General features: G+C 43.2%; 1 protein-coding gene across 4 annotated transcripts in view; it reads left to right on the forward strand.

Annotated features, from left to right (window-relative positions):
- Window positions 1–21,087, forward strand: part of CDC20 (cell division cycle 20) — a 96,079-nt gene that overhangs the window by 73,168 nt on the left and 1,824 nt on the right. For all 4 annotated transcript variants that reach the window (XM_085886023.1, XM_085886027.1, XM_085886025.1 and 1 more), the window contains 4 exons: window positions 2,987–3,081; window positions 6,504–6,720; window positions 17,023–17,148; window positions 17,270–17,387. In XM_085886023.1, the coding sequence (XP_085742149.1) occupies window positions 2,987–3,081; window positions 6,504–6,720; window positions 17,023–17,148; window positions 17,270–17,387 (556 nt within the window). The remainder of the gene's footprint in view (window positions 1–2,986; window positions 3,082–6,503; window positions 6,721–17,022; window positions 17,149–17,269; window positions 17,388–21,087) is intronic.

Here is a 21,087-nt window from a genome sequence, read left to right on the forward strand (position 1 = left end):
TAATTTTCTTAACTTTGTCTGCCTGGCAGTCAAACAAAATTTCAAATCATTCCAAACAGGAAACTTACTGTTTTTATGGATGTCATAAAGACCATAAACACACCTTACAACTAATGTAACGTGTTAGGGTGTTGTCAGAGCCACTGGGGAAAATGGCGGTAAAACTCAGAATGAATTTATATGCCTTTAAACCTCTCTCTCTGAACCATGTTTTAAAAAAAAAAAAGAATTACAATATATACATGAACACTATAATACTGAGTGTTGGGATAAGCAATATGCTGATTGATGCTGCATTATATGGTAATCAACAAACCCTCCATCTCTAAACTATGACAACGTCGTGTTATTTGTGTAGAAGGGTGACGTTGGCCAGGGGTGTTCGGTTACTAAGCAGCTAGGTAGCACTTGCCAAACCAGCTGTTCCTTAACTGTTTTAAACGGAGTGCTTGTTTGACTGCTTAAGAAACTTATTAACTGAACACACCCCTGGTGTTTGCTTAACCATTACGGTGGCTGATTTCAGAGTTTTGGGTCTTGAGTTTGAGTTCCCTGTCATGTCGTTAAATAACATCAGGTGGGTTGACTCAGCCTGTCGTCCTTCCGAGGTCAGCACAATGAGTACAGGCTTCCTATAAATTGGGCACTGCATCAGCGGCACAGCTGTGCTCCCAGCAATGATGCAACTAGCTGCTGCATACGAAATACTAATACTGTGTGGAGTACCGTGTTTGATGAACTCTCTTGTTTGTTTATTTGGGGTGTGGGCAATGTTAATATTTGTGATTCACAAGTTGTGCATGTGTGGATTATTGAGGCTTCGGATTATTGCAGGGAGAATGGACCAATGGGGGAGAAAAACAACATCCCAGCAATTTACACTTTGGCCCAACGACGAGAGGTTGATGTTTGGAATTGTTCGTCAAAACCATGATTGGAATTTTTTTTTGGTATGTAGAGTTGAGGCTCATGGAGGAGCTTGAACATAGATGGATTAGGATACAACAGAACAAAGGGAACGGGAGAAGGAAAAGGAGAAACACCAACAGGGTTGAGGGATGTTTGGACAAGTGGGGGAAGAGGTTGATTCACAGGGTGGACAATATAGATGACAGAGAAGTGAACTCTCAGGAAGGGGGTTGGGGTGGGGGGGGTGAGAGAAATTGGAGATTTAGTCATATATGGTCCCTGGCATGTACATTCTCTAAATTTCCCCAGCATGGTCCTAGATTATCTAATGACTGACTGGATCACCCTGCCTTTGGAAGCTTTGGCTATTGTGACGTCATGCACACACCTTGTGTTGCACCCACATCCCACTCACAGGCAAATGGTCGGTGCGTCGTTCTCCACTGATGTGGAATTTAATGCTGGTCTGACATGCAACATCTTTCAGTCATTGGCACTGTACAGATTGTCACACCAGCTTAAATTTCTGTTTCCATGTTCTTCTACTCGGACTCGGATTCAGCCTGTTGAACTTCTCGGACTCGCCGGCATTACACGTGACATCTTCTGGGCTTTGACCATACAGCAAAGCTGATGTGCAAAACCAGTCATAGATAGGCATCCTCCTTCGATCCAAGTCATTCCTTGAAATCACAATTACCCACTGCCTTTGTAAGTCATTTGAGCACTGCCTTTTTGTGGTGTTGGAGTAACAGTCAACATCTATCTCCTGGATTTTGTAAAATCTCAAACTCTATGCTATTGGCATCTTCCGCAAGGAAGCGACTGTTCTTGCACAGCAATAAGGCCTGCTGCTCTCGTACGAGACAGGTCGGTGGCACCTCCCTTTTATTTATTAAACCCCCTCACCTCCAATCCAGCTCCCTTTACTTCCTTGGCCTTGAACACGAATCCCCTCCTCCAGGACACGTGCTTTCAGTAACCTAGTCCTGGTTAAACTCCCAAAATCCAGGATAACTGCACACCCCTTTTTGTTCCTCTTCCATTTGTAGAACTTCCTTCCAGAAATGATTCAATCAAATTCCTCTCCAGGGCTTCAAGCAGTGAATTACTCTCTTGTCACCCTTTGTATATATCTGTTAAATAAATAAAAATTCCCTTCCCCCCCCCCCCTATTAACCCTTTCCAACCTAATTAGGTGCACTTTGGTTTCCGCCCCTCTTATCTTTTCCAATTTGTTCATGATCTTATTATCCCCACACTTTTTGAATGGCTACTGGGAGGATATTGTAATCGGGTCAGTCCGTCTGTCTGTCATGCTATTTCCTCCAAAATGGTTGTGTGGGAATTCACTAAATTTGGTAGTTATGATCACCACATGGCACAAAGGTGCAAGAGCATTATCATTTCTTGGCTCTGCCCCAAGGGCATGGTCAGACTGTCAAATACCAAAAAATGAAATTATGGGTATAGTTTAAACATTTCAATAAAACTTTGTATATGCAATCAAGATTGGGGGAAACCTGAAATATTTAACTTTTTGGGGGATTTGACCCCCGGTTCATGCCCCAGAGGGTGGGGACTTTGGGTCATAGTGGTCAAAACAGGAAAAAAGATTTGACCCTAAATTTGATATTGGATCATTCTTGCTGGAGCTTTCTGCCATCTTTCAACTTTGCTTTCGGTGGGAAGCGTGGGAATTTGTGATGGCTCAGCATCAACTTTGCTCCAGTTTAGTTTTGTCCAACTGTGGCTCCACTGTCTCTTTTTTTTCACCCCCTGTCATCACTTTCCTGCATCTCAATCTTGTTTGAATTCTTGTTTGAAATGTATAAATTGTCTTCTTTTGTATGGTGCAATACTTGACCAAATGCTTTCTTCAGGTGCTGCTGTTGTCCGTATTTATGATGAAAAGAAGTATTCATTTATTTGATCTGATGCTTGTATCATCTGCCTTCTCCCGTTCCCTTTGTTGTGTTGTATCCTAATCTGTCTATGGTCAAAGCTCTTCCACGAGCCTCGACTCTACATGCAAAAAATAATTGTATCTGTCTTGTGTTGATCTTATTTTGAATAGATATGGGATGTGGAAGTTGGAAAACGATTGCGGACCATGCAGGGACATGGAGCTCGAGTTGGTGCCCTCAGCTGGAGTCCTCCAATTCTCTCCAGGTTTAACAGAAATCTCGTTATGCACCTCCCTTGGATCATAAATATATTGAAATATGAAATAACAATAAATTAATTTTAGGCTGTCATATATATATATATATATATATATATATATATATGTATATATATTTTGTATACCTTGTCGAGGCTCGTATGAGAGCGAACACACAACGCACATCAAGGGGGGCATGACACGAGGGGTGGGAGTGGGAAGGACAAAACAGTGGCATTAGTAGATCTGTGGAGGGAAGAGGGATGGGACAGGTAACATGGGGTATACAAGATGAACATACAGGGACGTTCAGGAAGGAAAGCAGGGAATTTGAAGGAGGTGGGTTTGGGGTGGATTAACGGGGGTAGAAAAGATTGAGGATTTGGATGGGGGACGATAAGAGGTGGTGGTGAACAGCTGTGTTGAAGGCCTGGAGGGAAGAATGGGATTGAACAGAGTGAGGGAGTTTATTCCAAAGGCGAGGGAAAAGAGGAATGAAAGGGTGAAGGTGAGCAGTGATTCGTGATGTTGGTAGTTTTACCAGTAGAGGGTTGTTGGTGGAATTAGTTGCGAACTGGACGGAATGATTTCCCTGAGAGGCGAACAGCCGAGTTCCTTGGTGATTGATGCACGCGACGGGAAGGTGGCAAAGGTACGTACCAGACATGTTCACCAGGACGGAGGACAACGGTATATACTCGAACCCACAACTAATAGACAGACACAAGCAATCTTAATAAATAGGGGTTTAATGAACATAAATCAAGTATTCATAAGAGGAATAAATCAAAGCTTAATATGATAAAACGTGACGTAAAATACAGCCTGAAGTTGAGGCACCTCTAAACACAGTTATGAAAACGGACAAGGGGAAATATAAAACAAAAGAAAAATCCCTCTTTTATTCTGGCACTTAGCTTCGTCCAGAGATGGTCTTTTCGAGCTTGACATTCGAACTGCGTTGTCCTGCGTGGGAAACCGCACCCGAAATGGCACTGAGCCGCTCTCTGGGCAAGAAGCTCACGAGAGGTAATTCATGCGGATGGTCCCTTTGGCACTTTCTGAGCCCTTAAAAGTCTCTTCTCATATTCGAGATTACCAACCCTGTTACTCTCTAATACCAGGTCCACTCACAATGATGGCGCACCTTCCTCCGCGATCACACAGCGGGATCGTGCCGAGTTATTGCTGAAAGACGCACTCGTCTTCTCTTCTCCTCTCCCTTGTAAACGTACAACTTTGCGACTCAGCCGAACAGTAATGGTTGGCGTCTTGCTCCAGCATGCGGGCACATTCACACAGCACGAACACTAGAATCGTGGAGCCTTCTTCACCATGTAGAGGGGAAGCCAGCGAGTTAGATCCTTTTGCTTCCAATCACGTATCTCTCCTCTCTCTCTCCTCTCTCTCTCCTCTCTCTCTCTCCCCTCGAACCTTCTGATGTCACGCCCATCTTTCATCCACCCCAGGGGTGTGGTTTGCTAGTTGTCATTCCTGAATGTGGGGTTTTTATGCCTGCTTGTAACGTTCGGCTTGGTGGTTGTTTTAAGGATGCGATTCCTTTTTATCGCCGGTCTTGTAAATGCAAAAACATAAGAAAAGGTCACAGGGGGCAATCACATTTTGGGATAAATTATCCTTAAACCCTACCTAATTAACAGAGCACCGCCCCCTTGTGTGGTGACACATAACAACTTAAGCTGACAGTTTCCCAACTTGAATTACATCGAGATATCACCTGCTCATCCATGGACCATGCTACTCGAAACAATAATCCTACCTTTACTATGAAGTTCCTCCATTGACCCCACAAACATAACAATATATTTATATATACAGAAAACCCTCCAATATCATGGGGGTTAGGTTCCTGGAAAATTCTGCAATATTTAAAATCGTGGAAACCGGGGGCCAATGGGAAACGGAGAGGGAGGAAATCGTGCTATATATGCTACTAATTTTGAGGTATCTCACTATATATAGTATTTGGCCCTATCTCTCAATGGTGAAGTATCACTTAAATAATTCTCATATCCGGATCTTTACCAAGATCTAACTTGGTCCTCGTGATGCACCCAACCTCTCCACCAAATTTCATTTCAATCCATCCACAACTTTTTGAGATCCTGCACACAAACAAACAGACAGATGGGTGAAAACATGATCACCTTCCACCTTCAGTTACGGAAGTAATTAAATAAAAACACAAGACTTTTACCTTTGAAATTTATTCCAAAACTGTGAGATGGGTGAGGGTAAACATATTATGTACTCATTCTGACTGTTCTCTGCCTTAAAAAGAAAACACAAGACTAAGCTCGGAGATGATGATGGTGCTAGAGGGGGGAGGAAGGAGGTTAGAAAGATGTGGATGTAGAACTTGCGATGGCTGTTGGATCATGGGGCGCATGACTAAGTCTCCTGCTGCGTTGCCACATTGAAGAAGGGTAAAACGATCCTGAGCCACCTTGATCCAGAGCAGATTTCCTTTCTTGGACAGGAAGGTATGAGATGGCATCCTCTTCCAAAATAATCCAATCTCTTCAGCAGAAATGCCTTCGTCTCGATTAGTTCCATCAGCTTGGTTGAACTGGAGCCTTCAGCACCGGGTGCCTCGTGGAAATGTTGGTAAATCTGTAATGATTTCACCTGTACACCGGTCCACTTGAAGTCCAGGTAAATCCACAAGGGTTCTCCCGTACATCAGTCAATTCAAAGGCATTTTTTTTCTCTCTTTGGTCCTCTATCCAAACATTAAGTGCTTTTCCCATCATTTCAATATGAGGATCATGAGCCTTTTGCGCTTTGTGGAGCGGGTACACTTGAACGGATATTTGACTCACCTATACACGCAATTGAGTCATTGATCCTGTAATGGTGGCTCACAGAAGTTGCACTTTCACTTCTTGCTGATGCATTGAAGAACTACCACCCCACCCCCCCTCCCCCTCACAATGTCATAACCTTTCTCTGTCGTTTGGCACGATTAATCTTGTTGCTCGTCTTTACGTTTGGGCGCCTTTATTAACTGTTGTGTCTGTACTAGATGTTGTAGATCTTGTACTACAGGATCTCCATGTGTCATTTCCTGTTCGATGACTATTCGTTATTAAATTTAGCTTTATTCCGATATGCTCGTCTGATTATGAGAATTAACGGTGCCCACGAAACACCAAAAGGCTCGTAATGGGAGGTAATTGTATGCAGAGCAAACAATGACGCATCTCAGCTCAGAATCCACGATTGGCCGATATTAAATACCGCGATAATGAAATATGAACACAATCGTTTGCTCGTGATTGTTTGAAACCAAGATATTTGAGGGTTTACGATTTATTTTTTTTTAAATAGATTTGCAATTTAGAACAGTCATTACAGATTATATATATATATATATGTATATATATATATTTTTCTCTCACCCTTTCAGTGGTTCACGTTTTGGCACCATCAACCACCACGACGTTCGTGCTCCTGAGCATGTTCAGTTTTCGGTTCAAGCTCACCAGCAGGAAGTTTGTGGGCTGGCCTGGTCACCGAGTGGCCAATATCTTGCCTCAGGTGGTAATGATAATGCAGTCTCAATATGGCCATCCTCCGGATCAACACCTGTGCACACATTTACGCACCACCATGCTGCTGTCAAGGTACGAGCCACCGTATGTAATGTCGATGACCTCTTACAAAAATTGCTCCACATTTTGCATAGAAAGGTCTTGGTGTTAAAGGAGCATTCCATTACCGATCGTTTCGGGCCAAGTTAAAGGTTCTTGTACTCTGGCAGGCTTCCCTTCTAACATTGTATGTTGAGGCTTTGTGACTTGATTTAATGGTTCAAGGAACATCAGTGAGATGTTTATGGGACTTTTTTATTTTTTATTTTGGTTCTCGAACAGTCTTGAACATCGACAGATATTTTGGGATTTAGTCCATGGGCTCAGCCCCTATAAGTGTCCCTAAATGGGTGCGTGGGGCAACTTATAGCTTGTGTTAACTATGTTTCTGCACTGGTTTTTACAATATAATGTTCCCATGAATTGTGCTGCTCCTTGGGGCTTGTGAGATGTAATGAAAACTAAAATGGCACTCGATAAAGCGCATATCTCCGCCGGGCCGAACGGTTTCCATTTTGTATCCCACTGTTGGGCTGTATCTGCATCCGGATCTTCACCAACATCGAATCAATTCGTCCTTGTCATGCACCCAACCTGTCCCACCAAGTTTTTATTTTTATTTTTTTTTTATTTTTATTTTCCTGAATCGGTTCGTATCTTTTTGAGATATCCCGCTTGCAGACAGACGGGTGAATACGTAACCTGCGTCCACCTTCGGTGATGGAGGTAATACCCCAAATCAACACGAGTTCAAGACTTGGTTTTAACACGGCTTTCATGGACATAATGAAAGATAACATCCCTCCTGGAAGGAATAAATGTTCGAACCGTGTGAATCCATCTTGGTTGATATATGACAGTCTTTTTGGACATTATGACACCTGTATGTCATCTTGAGTCTGCAGAATCTGTCACTTTCGCTAACAGTGTCCTGTGTAGATTCGTTTCCAGTTAGTGCAAGTACAGACGTCTGTAGCAGAAAGGATGCCATTCTTACAGGAGCATGTCTGATGTTGGCATTCACATTTTTCTTTTTCTTTTTTTAAAACCCCCACAATGCACTGGTTTTCACATAAGTGCTGGAGGGTTGGTCATCCAGTCAAACTAGAGATTCTCATTCGCGAATTTCCAACCATGGCCCACAGGACTTGGGAGCGTACGTCACTAGTTTTGAGAAACGGTGATAAATGGCGCTCTGGTATGCAGCACAAATCGCATGCTGTCTGTCCTTATTCGCAGGAAGAGAAGCATCTGATGTGCATTTCAGCCTGAAGATGTCACTAGCGTGATTAACATCAGCTGTTTTGTCCATAGAGACCAAAAACTAATTTTTAAACATCTGAGTGTTTTGTCCGTCTTTTCCGAGCTTCTGAGAAGTTTTGCAAGCCTCGACTCGATCTAACATTAGTTTCAATGGTCTAACTTTACCTTTTGCTTTCAATGCACCCATACTGTTGCATCCAGTAAATGCATGGAGATCCGGGAAAGCCTGAATGTTGCTTTTTCCACAGGGCATAGCAATGTCACTTGTCTTCGCAATTATCGCACCCAGATCCTATCAGCAGGTAAATGGGATTGGGATTTTCATGTGCAAATGTGATTGGTAAGATTGTTATATCGGTGTTTGGACTGTTGCTCATCATGGCTTGGTACCCGTTTGAAACGTGTTTGACATGAAGCAGTAATCTTGTAATGGCCTCTTCGTGGTCAGTAAAGTTCAGCGATTTTCGACAACTAGTGAGGGATCTCTGGACTGCTCCTGGGAGATTGATTGACCATCTCCGTGCCGTGGGCCGATTCGAGCAGAACTGACCAGGCCAATCAACAACAACCGCAGAATCCTGATGAGCATAAAGGGGATGGCACTGTTCAGCATGGCGCACAATTTCTGCCATGCAGTTGTTCTGGGCCACATTTCCTCCATTTTACAAATAGGAAATCGACGAGTGATTCTTTGCTTTGAAAACGAGAGGAATTTGATTGGCATTTTCTGTGTGGGTCTCATGTGAAGAAGTCGAACCCCGAAGGTCACACGCCTTGCAAGTTCAGTTTTTTTGATGCTAATGGTGGGGCATCTGTCATTGACAAAGCCGATTCTTTTGCGGTGATGGTGTCTGCCCAGACTCATCAATTGTTTCAGCATCTGCTCAGCAAATTTACTAAACGTGTTTGGCACATGGTGAGCCCTCTGAAGCACTGCCATACCATATATTATAACTGAAGAATTGTAGGGAATACTGTCCACTACAGCATCGGGAATATAGCTTTCCCATTCATGCATTAGCTTGGCTGTTTGTTTTGACATTAAGCCCATGTGGTGCTCGTGCAGTCGGTATTGTGGTCAAAGCATGTGAGAGCTGTTGGAGATATTTCTTCTTTTTTTTTTTTCCTGCTAAACAATTAGCTACACGGTTCATTACTGGACCTCAATGTGTCAACTTCTGACTTGAGGTTTGTAGTTTATTTCTTCCCCATACTAGTGACAAATGTCTTCATCTTGTTTGCTTTCAGTGAATCGAAACCTATTGCGGTGCCACTTACAATTCTCTCCAAAGAATTGTCCGAGAGCAGACTAAGGCTGGAAGCGTTTGTTTGTTTGTTTATTTATTTGTGTTGACCGTCTGGACTCGCCACTTCAGAGGAAATATGAATGAGATCCTCACCAACATGGGTGAAGGGCTTTACCATCAACTAGACGGCACATGTGATTGGATGCTATCTTTCTCTCCTTTCTCCATGGTCTTAACATCTTTGCTGTGACTTTGAATTGTTTTACTGTGAAGACTCTCAGGCAAGATCCATCAATTTATGGCACCCTCACTGAAAGTAAATCAAGGTGGACCACCTTTAGTTTTGGAGTCTCTATTCATTGTTCAATTATCTGATCGTGGGTGACTTGACTGTAACCATATCACTTCTGATGCTGCACAGGAAATTCACCAGCCATGAGAGCATCATGTATATTATTGCTTTGGGGGTGATGTAGTTTCTCCATCTCTGCAAAATCGGCAAATGGGTACCGTGCAGAGTCGATTACCATAGCCAAAGGACCATGGTATCATGGAGTACTGTTCAGTGCAGAGATAACGCTCCCATATAACCTTCTGGTGGCTCATACAAACAGCAGATCTGTGGCAACCGTGTCCAAATATGAACTCCAGAAATCATCGATGGGATTCTTCTCCCTTTCCTGTTCACCAAAGGTGCTGTACTTGTTCAGTGTGCTGCTTTTTGTCTTCTGCAATGACCTGTGGAAATGTTTGGGATGGTCCTATATGATGCAGGTTCTTTTGCTGTTCCTTGTTAAAAGACTGGGCAAAGGCTTTCCATCGTAACCTCTGCATGGACTCGTATGAACTTGTGTGCATGCGTACTTCTGTTTTCATGATGCCCAGATAGAAGCAGATCCAGATGCAACAATTTCAGTTTATATTGTAGTGGGGCCGGGTCTCGGTGGCGAGCACGACCGCTAGGGGGGGAGCAGTAGAGTTGGCTCCACCGAACACACCGGAATTTAGGTCGTGACCCTCGGATAAGTCCGAAGGTACGGGTCCCTTACAGGACCATGAATGGCCAATAATTCGACCGCATGGAGTAGGGGTAATTGCCAACTTCAATACACCGAAGTACCCACGCGGAAAAGCTTGCCGGGGAATTCACACCCTCGGCAGGCCTCGAGCGGAACGAGCCGTTACCGTGCTCGAACCGTGTGTAACCCGAGCGGATGGTTACCGAGGCCCGTCGGTCCAAATGCACAATTACGACAACAGCCTTCCTAATCCCCAATACACACCGTGGCAAACCAATGGCAGAAATGACAAAGAACGAGCTGGTACATTTAACAAGAGGGGAATTTATTAACAATAGTCGGGGGACGAAGGGAGCATTTAAGGGCAGAGTTATCTGAATAAGCAATGCAAATAATGTACAACAAAAAACACAATTCTACTTGTAGACGGGGCCCACAGACACACACAGATACCCAGAAAGAGAAGGACCTCGAGGTCTTTATTACCCCTTCAGCTCGGAGGGAAGACAAGCTGAGGGAATAGAACGTGCTTGCTACCTGGCCGCGTTCGCGCGGCTCGACGTCTGCACCTTCCCAGAGCACCAGTCGCCAAAGAACGGACCAGGGCAGCCAAACCCAGTGGAGGCGAGACGAGGTGATCTCCCGTGATGAGATGGTCGTCCTCTTGTAGTAATGCACCAGACGAGACGCCTCGGATGCGCGCGATGCAGTCAGCCGCAGACCAGACAAAAGCGCGCTCGAGCACACGGGATGCAATCTCTTCTCTTTTCCTTCGTCGTCCTTTTTGGGGTGCGGGCCGCTCCCCCGTTGCCTGCTTCCATTGGGTGGACGGTGTGTCGTGGCTCCGCCTTCTTGCAAAAGACCGCCCGGCTCTGGTCTGCGCGTCGCCCATTGGGCGGAAAATTACGCATACCCTTATTTGGCGCACAGCCAGAACGAAACGCTTCGTGACAATGTTTGGTGCGAAATCCACACCGCCTGGCATATGGAATTCCGCCCACGCACACACCCGCATGCCGTGAGCAGAGTGTTGTCGTCGGGGATGTAAAAATCCTAACTATAAAATAATCCACAGCGCACGTACAATGAATCACCCATTAAACATAGGATGGGACCCTACCTAGAAACACATACTGATATAACTGATCTATAGAACCTGGCTGTTGTGTGCAGTAAGCTTCCAAATTCGTAACAATATTACCCCATCCTGAAAATGTTTGAAATTGTAGCTGGATAGTACATTGTGATATAAAAATCATTGTTTCACAATAAATTTCTTATGGAATATTGTATTTTGCCATTTGATCAGCTGTGCTTTCGCCTACTACATGGATTGGTAAAAATAGGACCACCGGACCTGTAGCTTATCAGGACCATGTCCTGATGTAACTAAAATTTGGTGACATTTTGACTGGTGGGTCTGAAGAAGAAAATTTTTGAAGAAATATACTAAGTTGGCCAATTTGGCCTTCTTAGTCACGTGACACGAACAAGTTTTGCAAACCCCATTACCAGTCAGGAGCGGAACGTTGCTGCCAAATTTCAGCCGGATCGGACAAGCGGTTTGGCCGGAGAAGTCAAAATATGACGGATGGTGCGCGATGACGATACCTTGTCTGGAATTCCAATTCCAGACAAGCTAAAGAATAAAACGTAGACCAGTTTCCAGTTCAAAATTATCTGCAATTGATACACTTTGCACGAGAGAGAGTTCACAGAACACCTTACCCTGTGCAGCCTTGAGAAAAAAAAAACAGTCTATGGGAAGAGTCTTTTAAACTCTTACTTTGCATTTCCAAGCACGAGAGACGTTGGTTTTGTCCCTGAACCATGCATAATGGGCGTGATGGTAACCACACAGTTCTCTGCGCCGCCTTATTTGTCAGAATGCAGAATCTCAAAAGGTCATTCTGCCCTCAGGGCATGACTGCATGAATGCTGATTGTCATAGTTTTTCCCGGTTACTCTACCCTCATTCCAGCCCATAGTGAAGAGCAGTACTCCATTGAGCTATGTACAAAGGCCTTGTTGACTGAGTAGCTCTCTTTTTTTCCCCTCCCCCTGCTCCCCCCCCCCCAAAAAAGAAGCACAGCAATATTCCTTCCATGTAGTTCCGTTGACTGAATGAGACAGGTATCAAACTATCTCGTACCTCCATTCGAAGGACGTAGCTATCAACAAGAGGGTGTAGTGCAGGGCTGCAAGATTGATTCTGGGTCTCGCTAGATTCTGCTGTGAGGAGTGGCCAAAAGAGCCAGGTTTTGTACATTAGAAAGGAGGCAGTTACAAGGGGATATGATTTATGTGTTAGTTTAAGATAATGAGAGGAATAGACAAAATAAGTGCAGAATAATTATTAGGCACAGTCGACAGTGATAGGACCAGTGGGCACAACCTGAGAGTGAAGAAAAGGAGAGTTAAGCCTGTATTAAGTCAGGGGGTCTTTCAACCAGAGAGTAGTTGATACATCAAATGTTCTCACTGTAAAAGTAGTGGCAGCAGTAACAGAAGAAAAGTTTAAATTGGAATTGGGTAGGTACCTGGAAGTGTGGGAGATGGAGGGGTATAGGGATGTTCGGAGTACTTTTTAGGTCGCTTGAGTATGGATGGGTGATTGTTTGGAGTGTTGTTTGTGTTTGTCACCCACTCTCCTGGAAAAAAAAAAACTTCATTTTTAACTCACCTGGACTTTAGTTAGCCTGGTGTTGGCTTTGTGGTTCGGGTGGCTGGCTTGGGATATTAAGGTCCTGAGTTTGAGCCCCGTTGGCTGCTGAATTAACTCCATGTGGGGCTGACAGCCTGTCATCCTTCCGAGGTCAGCAAAATGAGAACCAGTGTACTGACATAGGAGCACAGCATCAGCGGCATATTCGCGCCCCAACAAAATGACAGCTATACCAGGAAACCAAGCTGCCATATGCAATAAGAAAAAGAAGAAGAAGAAGTCTGTCGGTAAACGCTTCAGTCATTATCACTTCAACCAAACACACGATTTTGATGAAACTTAGGCACAACCTTCATTTCTGATGCCTAACGAACGTGTATTGACGGCATCAAAATCTGTGCTCATTAAGGGGTCAATGGTCGGTTTTTTGACACCCCCCCCCATAGGTATAAACTGTACACACACGATTTTGATGAAGCTTGACCGCAACCTTCATAACCCATGATGTACCAGTGTATCGACCGATGTTCCCCAAAACGTACTTGCATGAGCAAATAAACCTGTGTACATCATGCTACATAACTATATTTTTGCAAACTGTTTTTCTCGGTTCACAATTTTTCTTTTTCTGTGAAATTATTCTTTGTTAATGCACATGATTTCGATACAAAATAATAATCTTGCTATCATGGAGCAAATGTGGATGTCACCGAAACTCCAAAATTGACATGTACCAGTCATTGGGCCTACGGCGATGTTCCAGACGTTCTACCTCTTGTTCTAACCCCAATACTGACTTTAAGTGGCCATCCAAGATGAGCAGACCAACAAGTACTTTATCCTTATTCCGATGCACATATTGCAGCACGTACTCGATAAACTGAGAAGGGTGACCCTGCCCAGAGGGTGGGGATTCCCGCTCGTAATAATGCTAATTAATACGAGTCTTTTTAACAAAAACATTCATTGGGTCGTACATGCATTTGCACCAAAATCGCATCAATTCTTGCCATTTAGCACGACCGTTATTCTTCTCGGCAGTCGTAACTTGTTTTAGGTTTTGCAAGCAACCACGTGAGCATCGAGCAGAGTACGTGCTCGTTTGGGTCAAATACACAGTTAGCTTAGAGAAGGGCCACATATAGTCATGGACTCGAGCGGTGTGTTGCGGCATGCACACACCCATACACCATTTGTTTGAAATTTCACACACTCTCGGATCGGGGAACGCGGCCAGCTTGTATACACATTGAATACAAACACACACCGCCTTTCAGATTACCTTTGCAGCTTAACAACCACATCACTGTTAACTTTTCTCTCTTTTTTTTGATCCAGGAGCTCGTTTTGTGCATCCATATATTCAATATTGTTAATGACATGACAATGAGGTTCCCCAATAGAGCAACACTGTGACGATACATCATGATAACTCATGAATGCAACCCCAGAAGAGCCTCTTGCAGTGCACATAAGCCAATGTCACCAAGCAGATGAAAAGTAATGCCTTTGTTGCCCAATAGGGCAACCAAGGCATTAATTTGGTTGCTCTGGGCAAATGTAGGTCAATCCTTGTCTGTTGAATGGATTCCACTTTTACAGATGATTTTATCACTTTCCAATTAATCCATTGTACATTTGCTACTTTTGTGACATGAGTTTATGCCAATCGCAGTCATTGATGTGCGATTTTGTTGTTGTTTTTTATTATTTTTTATTTTTTCTAGAAAGCAAATGTTGCTTGCCACAAAATAGCCTGTCAAAACAAACAGCTAAGGGGTTAGTTTGCAAATTTGGCGAGAAAATATTTTGTAAATTGAATTATCAGACTCGGCATGCCGACCCATCGCTTTGCTGACTGATTTAATCATCGAAGACGGCATAAACTTCACAAACCTTTGAATGACTATCTGTGAGTGTCACCGAGGATGTAAAATGAAGTAAAACATGCAAGGTATATATTTTATTTTATAACACGTAATTATCGTCGCCACTGTGGTTGTTTTGCGTGCTCCTTCCGTGTCATTATATTTTCTATTACCTTAAGAAATATTAACATACTAGAGTTGGCCCTCACCCATGGGAAACCCACAGGCATAGGCATGCATGACATTTGGATGTTGCATGTAGTTTTCCAAAATGGGTACTGACAATTTGGCACATCCAGAAATTATGTGATCTCCACATTTTCTTTACTTCACATTATGTCAATACATACCCATGCACATGTGAAATTGTTTATAAATCCTTTATTTGCAACATCCTTCCTTGTTTAAAAAAAAAAAAAAAATCCAGCGGTGAAGAGCATTTAAAGGCGTCAAAAGGACACGTTGGACTTTTTATTAATTTATTATTGAAGACCTCAAATATTAATCATGATTATTTTCTTTCCTCTGCATGGGTTGTAATAAAAACGTACATTTCCTTAATGAGTGATGTTCAGTTTTCAAAAGTACATGAACACAAAAATCCTCTTGAATGTATGAAATTTTTATTTGGCAGTGTATAGGCAATGGACCGCTTCCTCAATAGCTACTAAAAAACACCCTTCATTACCTAATTCCCTCTGCATGGGTTGTGATGAAAACACGTAATTGCCAATATTGAGAGGAGAAAGATGTAGAATGGAAAGGATCCGTGGTAAGAGGGAGCAAAGGGAGTGGGAGGGTCTGGAAGGGAGGGGGTGGGCTTGGGAAATTTGTAATTATTTCCCTAAATTTGTACATTCTAAGACTTTTATGCAAATTTAAAGCAGAATAATCACATTTTCCTGATGAATTAATCAAAAAAAATGTTTTCAACTTGAAACTGAATATGCTTTGGACTTTACAACACATGATGCTGTAATGAGTAGAATGAAAACTCAAATTTCAATATAAACTCGGACTTGGCCGGACTCTCCGATACAGACTCGAGGTTGATCCGCTGCAATTACCTCCCGTCAATGGGATGCTTGCGACCCAGCGCTTAGATTAGTGCATGCACTGTGCATGTGACTTGTGCATCCGGCAAACGGAGCACAGGACGGTGTGGTTATCATTGTGCAATGTTTTACTCTGAGTTACATGTCAGTCAATCGATGAGAAACATCCTACGTTTCACAGGTCAATAATGCTTGTGAATACGATAACATTTGTCATTTGCAACTGCGTACACTCTCAATAGTGACTGTCGATGAAATGCAATGAGATTACAGATTCGATTTTTCATGCAGCATCAAGGGAAACTGCCCGAAGGCCGACAGAAAACTTGTCACAACATTAAAATCTATCGAAGACTTTGAGACATTTTGTGAAAGCTGTATTTTTCGCTATTATTGGGCAATAAAATCGGTCGGCTGTTCAAGTATACAAAAAGCGGTGCAGTTGGTAACTCTGAAAATGTACCTTTCTTTCATGATGTAACACATATTGTTCAGTCTTCAAATATACACCAGAGGCCTGAAGCCTACAAGTGGTGACCGAAATGGTGGATGTATTATTTGATTAATTATTCTTTTTTCAGGTTACAATTGTGGGTGGAGTCGGTCTCGGAAGCTGAGCTTTGGAGAGACTGGTGGAGAATATTTAATGGATAATTTTGTGTTCTCCTCCTGTGTCTTCCCTAAAGGGTTCCGGCTGTCGGAGAGTAATAAATGGTATTGTTGGAACCGCTCCATTAAGCTTCAATTCCCACTTGTTTCTCATTCTCAGAAATAATGGCTTTTAAAGCGGCCATGTTTATAGTTAAACGGGAAACAAGTATTTGTTCCAAGCAATTTGATTATTAGCTTAACAACCGTACCTTGTTTTTTTTTTTTTTTGTTTGTTAATTATTCGACAACAGCAGGAACCTTTGAGAATGAAGCGTGATGGACGGATGTATGGGGACACACCGGCAGACGCACGTCTTTTAGTTTTGGATTACTAAAGGGGTGGAACAGTTTGACATGCACTGCCTCCACTGAGTGACATTCCTTTGCAGTGTCTGATTGGGTCTTCACAGCATGTTATGTCGGCCGCAAGGCCAGAAAGGATGTCATAAATGCGTATATTATTTTTCTTTGCTCTTGTCTTTTTTTATTATTATTATTATTTTTCCCCCTTTTACCCATTTACAACTTTGCATCAGCTGTTCCTTTGTTCCTTTCCCATTTTGTCAGGCCCTTTCCTGGTGCCCTTGGCTGAACAATGTACTTGCAACAGGGGGTGGAACAATTGATCGACACATCCGTATCTGGAATGTGAGCAGTGGAAACTGCCTTTCAGCCACAGACACAGGATCTCAGGTGAGGCAGACCTTTAAATATTGGCCTTTGTGCTTTAAGAAAAAATGTTTAGCGTGACTAGTAATTAATGGACCTTGTTTCAGTGGGACTGAAATGTAACTTATTTTACTTGTGATTGAAGGTGTCTGGAATCCAATGGTCTTCAGAGTACAAAGAGATGGTTTCTTCCCACGGATTTGTCAGCAATCAACTTGTCATCTGGAAGTATCCCATGATGACGAAAGTAATCGAGCTCCAAGGTGAGGCAACATGATTCCCCTCCTTTTGGGCGTGGTTGGTTTCAGCGCTTCTGCCCGGCCACCCCTTGGGTGTGGTTGAGCCAAGCCATTGCTCCGAGCCCCCCACCTCCCTCTGTCATTGATTGGGTCTGCCCATCACCCCCACCCCTTACCTATGGTATAGTCAGTATATGCTTCACAGCAGCGTTTTGTTTACCGAGTAAGGCATGGCATCACATCGTTGATGAAAGGAACCAAACTAACTTGCAGGTCCTTGCATGTCAAACAGTGTGTTTATCAGCATCTTATCACATGTGTCATCATGACAAAGCTTCAATGGGGGGTGGTGGGGGGGGTGTGGAATGTGAAATAATAAAAGTTGTCCCTTGGTGTCCAGGCTTTCCCTTGGTGTAATTGCAAATAAATAACAATATAGAGGTTAAAATGTCACTGGGATGCTTGGGACCTAGCGTGAAGATTTGTTCATCCTCTCTACCATTTTCACCCCATAATTTGCTCTGGGAAATCAGCCTGACATCATTGAATTGCATAAAATGATGGAAAAACTGATCCCCTTAACTCCAGACCTATCTGCTTGCTTCCAATCATCACAGGTGATATGAAATCCTTCCTTTTTGCCAACAACTTCATCTCAGATCACCAATTTCGTTCCAGACCAGGTCACTCTGCCTTGGGCTTGCTGCGTCGACTCTCCCAACAATGGATGGATGCTTTTGATGTCGGACATGAGATCAGGCCATCTCTCTGAACGTATATTCTTTCCCACCTTGCTCTCCAAACTTTCTACCTATAACATCCAAGGTCAACTTTACACATGGCTTACTGACATCCTCTCCCCTGGTAGTCATCATCTGGCTCTCAACGGAATCCTTTCTTCTCTGTTGGTATACACCTTGGAGTTTCCTTCCCTTTTGTGTCCGTATGTTATTTGTGGTGCTGAACCCAGTCACTCGATGTTCTGGCAGCGTCCGTCAGGGCTGTCCAATGCTCGACTTGTGTCGCGTTGTTCTCGTATGCGAGCCTGTTCAGGATGATTGAAGAGCTCAAAGGAATTCTTTCCCAATACACAATCATGAGTTTCAATCAGCCTGATGCTAATCGGCTCCACGCGTTAACAACCACTCTGGACATTAAGGCCCGGTCACACCTTGACGTTTTAGCCAACGTATGCTGATTTTTGAATTTTTTTTCTAAAACGCTGGCACACGTTGAATACGTTATGGGTAAGTTTTGATAACATTGAGAGCACGCTGAAAAACACTGCCATACGTCGTTGTACGTTGGCTTTAAACGTTGTACTTTTTGGTTGTCCTCAAATTTTTTCATGCTTGAAATTTCACGACGTATGCCGGCGTATGACTCACACGTTCCGCTACGCTGGCCACAAGTTGTATGCACGGTCTGCGATCGTTGACAGACGTCAACACATGCTACTTGTAAGTTAATCATAAGTTGAGACACGCCGAGGTAATGTTTAGCGTACCCGAAACTTATTTCCAACCTATGATTAACGTGTTGTTGGCACGTTACGCGATCGTTGCCACACATCGACAGACGTTACTTTTAAGTTACTCATAGGCTGAAAGACGTCGGTGTAATGGATCGTCCTTGCGTCAGCGTCCACGGCCATGGCCAGGACACTTATTTGCAGCATTCTTCAAACTTTTCTTCGGCATGACGAGGATGTTCACACTTCGATGTCTAGCTTGGCTATGATTCCAATTGTCCATCGGCAGTGTCTATTTAAAATAGTCGAGTTTGAGCGTTTTAACACGTTCAGAAGAAACGCTTCAAATTTCCAAACCCCAGCGTCAAAAAACAAAGGCGAGTGACAGCAATTTAAATCGTTCATTGTAAACAATGAAACTAGCTGAGTGGTACCGTTTAAAAGTCGTTGAGTGTAAAAAAAATCCAATTATTGAGCGCAAGCGTCTACTTTCAATAGTGGAGATGCAGCCATTTAAATCGTTGAGTTTATCATTTAAATCGTTAAACGCAAGGATGATCCATCATAACCCACACCCTCCCCCTCACACTCACCTACGACTGCCAACATGAACAAACTACTACTAATACTAATACTAATACTAATACTAATACTACTAATACTAATACTGATACTGATACTGTTACTGCTGACATGGACATCGACTCAAAAAGGACTCGAAAACACTGTTGGGTTCCCCTTTTATGAGCAGCATTTTTATATACCAATTCCTAAAATCGCTGGGAACACGTCTTTATATGGCAATTGTAAGCTGGAAACACGTTCATTTTTTTTTTTTTTTGTCGACCGGAAGACGTCATTGGAATACGTCTACATACGTCGATGTGTGTTGGGATTACGTAAAGAATTGGTTCAAAGCATGTCAAACATAAGTTAGAAATAAGTTTCGTGTAAAAAAGACATTACCGCGACGTGTTTTGACTTATGAGTAGCTTATAAGTAGCCTTTGTGGACGTGTGTAAGCGTCCACATATCGTGTGTACAACTTATCCCCATCGCATGCGGAACGTGTGTCATACGCCGAGTACGTCGTAAAATTTTGAACATGTTTAAAATTTCTTGACGTACTCTACTTACTACGACGTATGATAGCGTACTTTAGCGTTGTACTCACGTATACCAAACTTACTCATACCGTATTTGACGTGCCCCAACGTTTTAGACACATTTTTCTTGGGTCGGCATACGCTGGAAAGATCGCCAAGGTGTGACCGCGATGTTGTCACTTCCATTTCTACGGCAGTTATGATTCGAATCGTTGTGCATCAGCCTTTTAATAGGCTACGTCACGACATCGTCGGCGATGCGTGGAACGCGCTATGCCTCAGTTAGACTATCGTTGGGCATCGGTTGTGTAGGCTGACAACAGGTTCAGCATTCGTTGGTATAAGTTATCTATAACACAACGAAACGTTCTGTGTCCGTTACCAATGCGTTATACATAAGACCAAGTCGCTATGAATACGTCCGAATCTTTTAAAAAAAACATCAAAAGTTCAACATAAGCCAGCGTTTTACATACATTTTAATACGTTGCCATCGCTGGCTAAAACGTCAAGGTGTGACCGGGCCTTTAACACCTCGTTCGTTTATCTGAGTTAAATCGAGCACGGGAACAATCAATAATCACGTCTCTCCTCTCTCTCTCTCTCTCTCTCTCTCTCCCTCTCCCTCTCCCTCTCCCTCTCCCTCTCCCTCTCCCTCTCCCTCTCCCTCTCCCTCTCTCTCTCTCTCTCTCTCTCTCTCTCTCTCTCTCTCTCTCTCTCTCTCTCTCTCTCTCTCTCTCTCTCTCTCCCCCTCTCTGGTTTATATGGTAACAAAAATGATCCCATGCCTTTCAGCAAATGCGATTGTCATCTCCAATGGAAGTTTAATCTTAGAACAATCTAGCATTTTCATGAATCTCACCAGGCAGTTTACAGTACAATACTGCCATCCACAGTCAAAATTCTCATTACACCAAGTGGTTTATAATACAGTTGACTGATTCGTGCTACAACAAACTTATAACATGTAACTGTCAATTTTAATCATTTATTTATAGGCATTTACCAATGCTTATCCACAAATACCACAACTAATGCTTACTGGCCATAACATCTAGCTTTTAACTGACAATCTCCTCTCCCTGTCAAGGTTGGAGTGCCCCAAGTGCCCAATTTCTGGGCCCATTCCTGATCTTCATCAATGACC

Source organism: Eptatretus burgeri, chromosome 6 (genome assembly GCF_056783735.1).
Source record: "Eptatretus burgeri isolate ZD-2024b chromosome 6, Ebu_testis_v1, whole genome shotgun sequence".
NCBI classification, from domain to species: domain Eukaryota; kingdom Metazoa; phylum Chordata; class Myxini; order Myxiniformes; family Myxinidae; genus Eptatretus; species Eptatretus burgeri.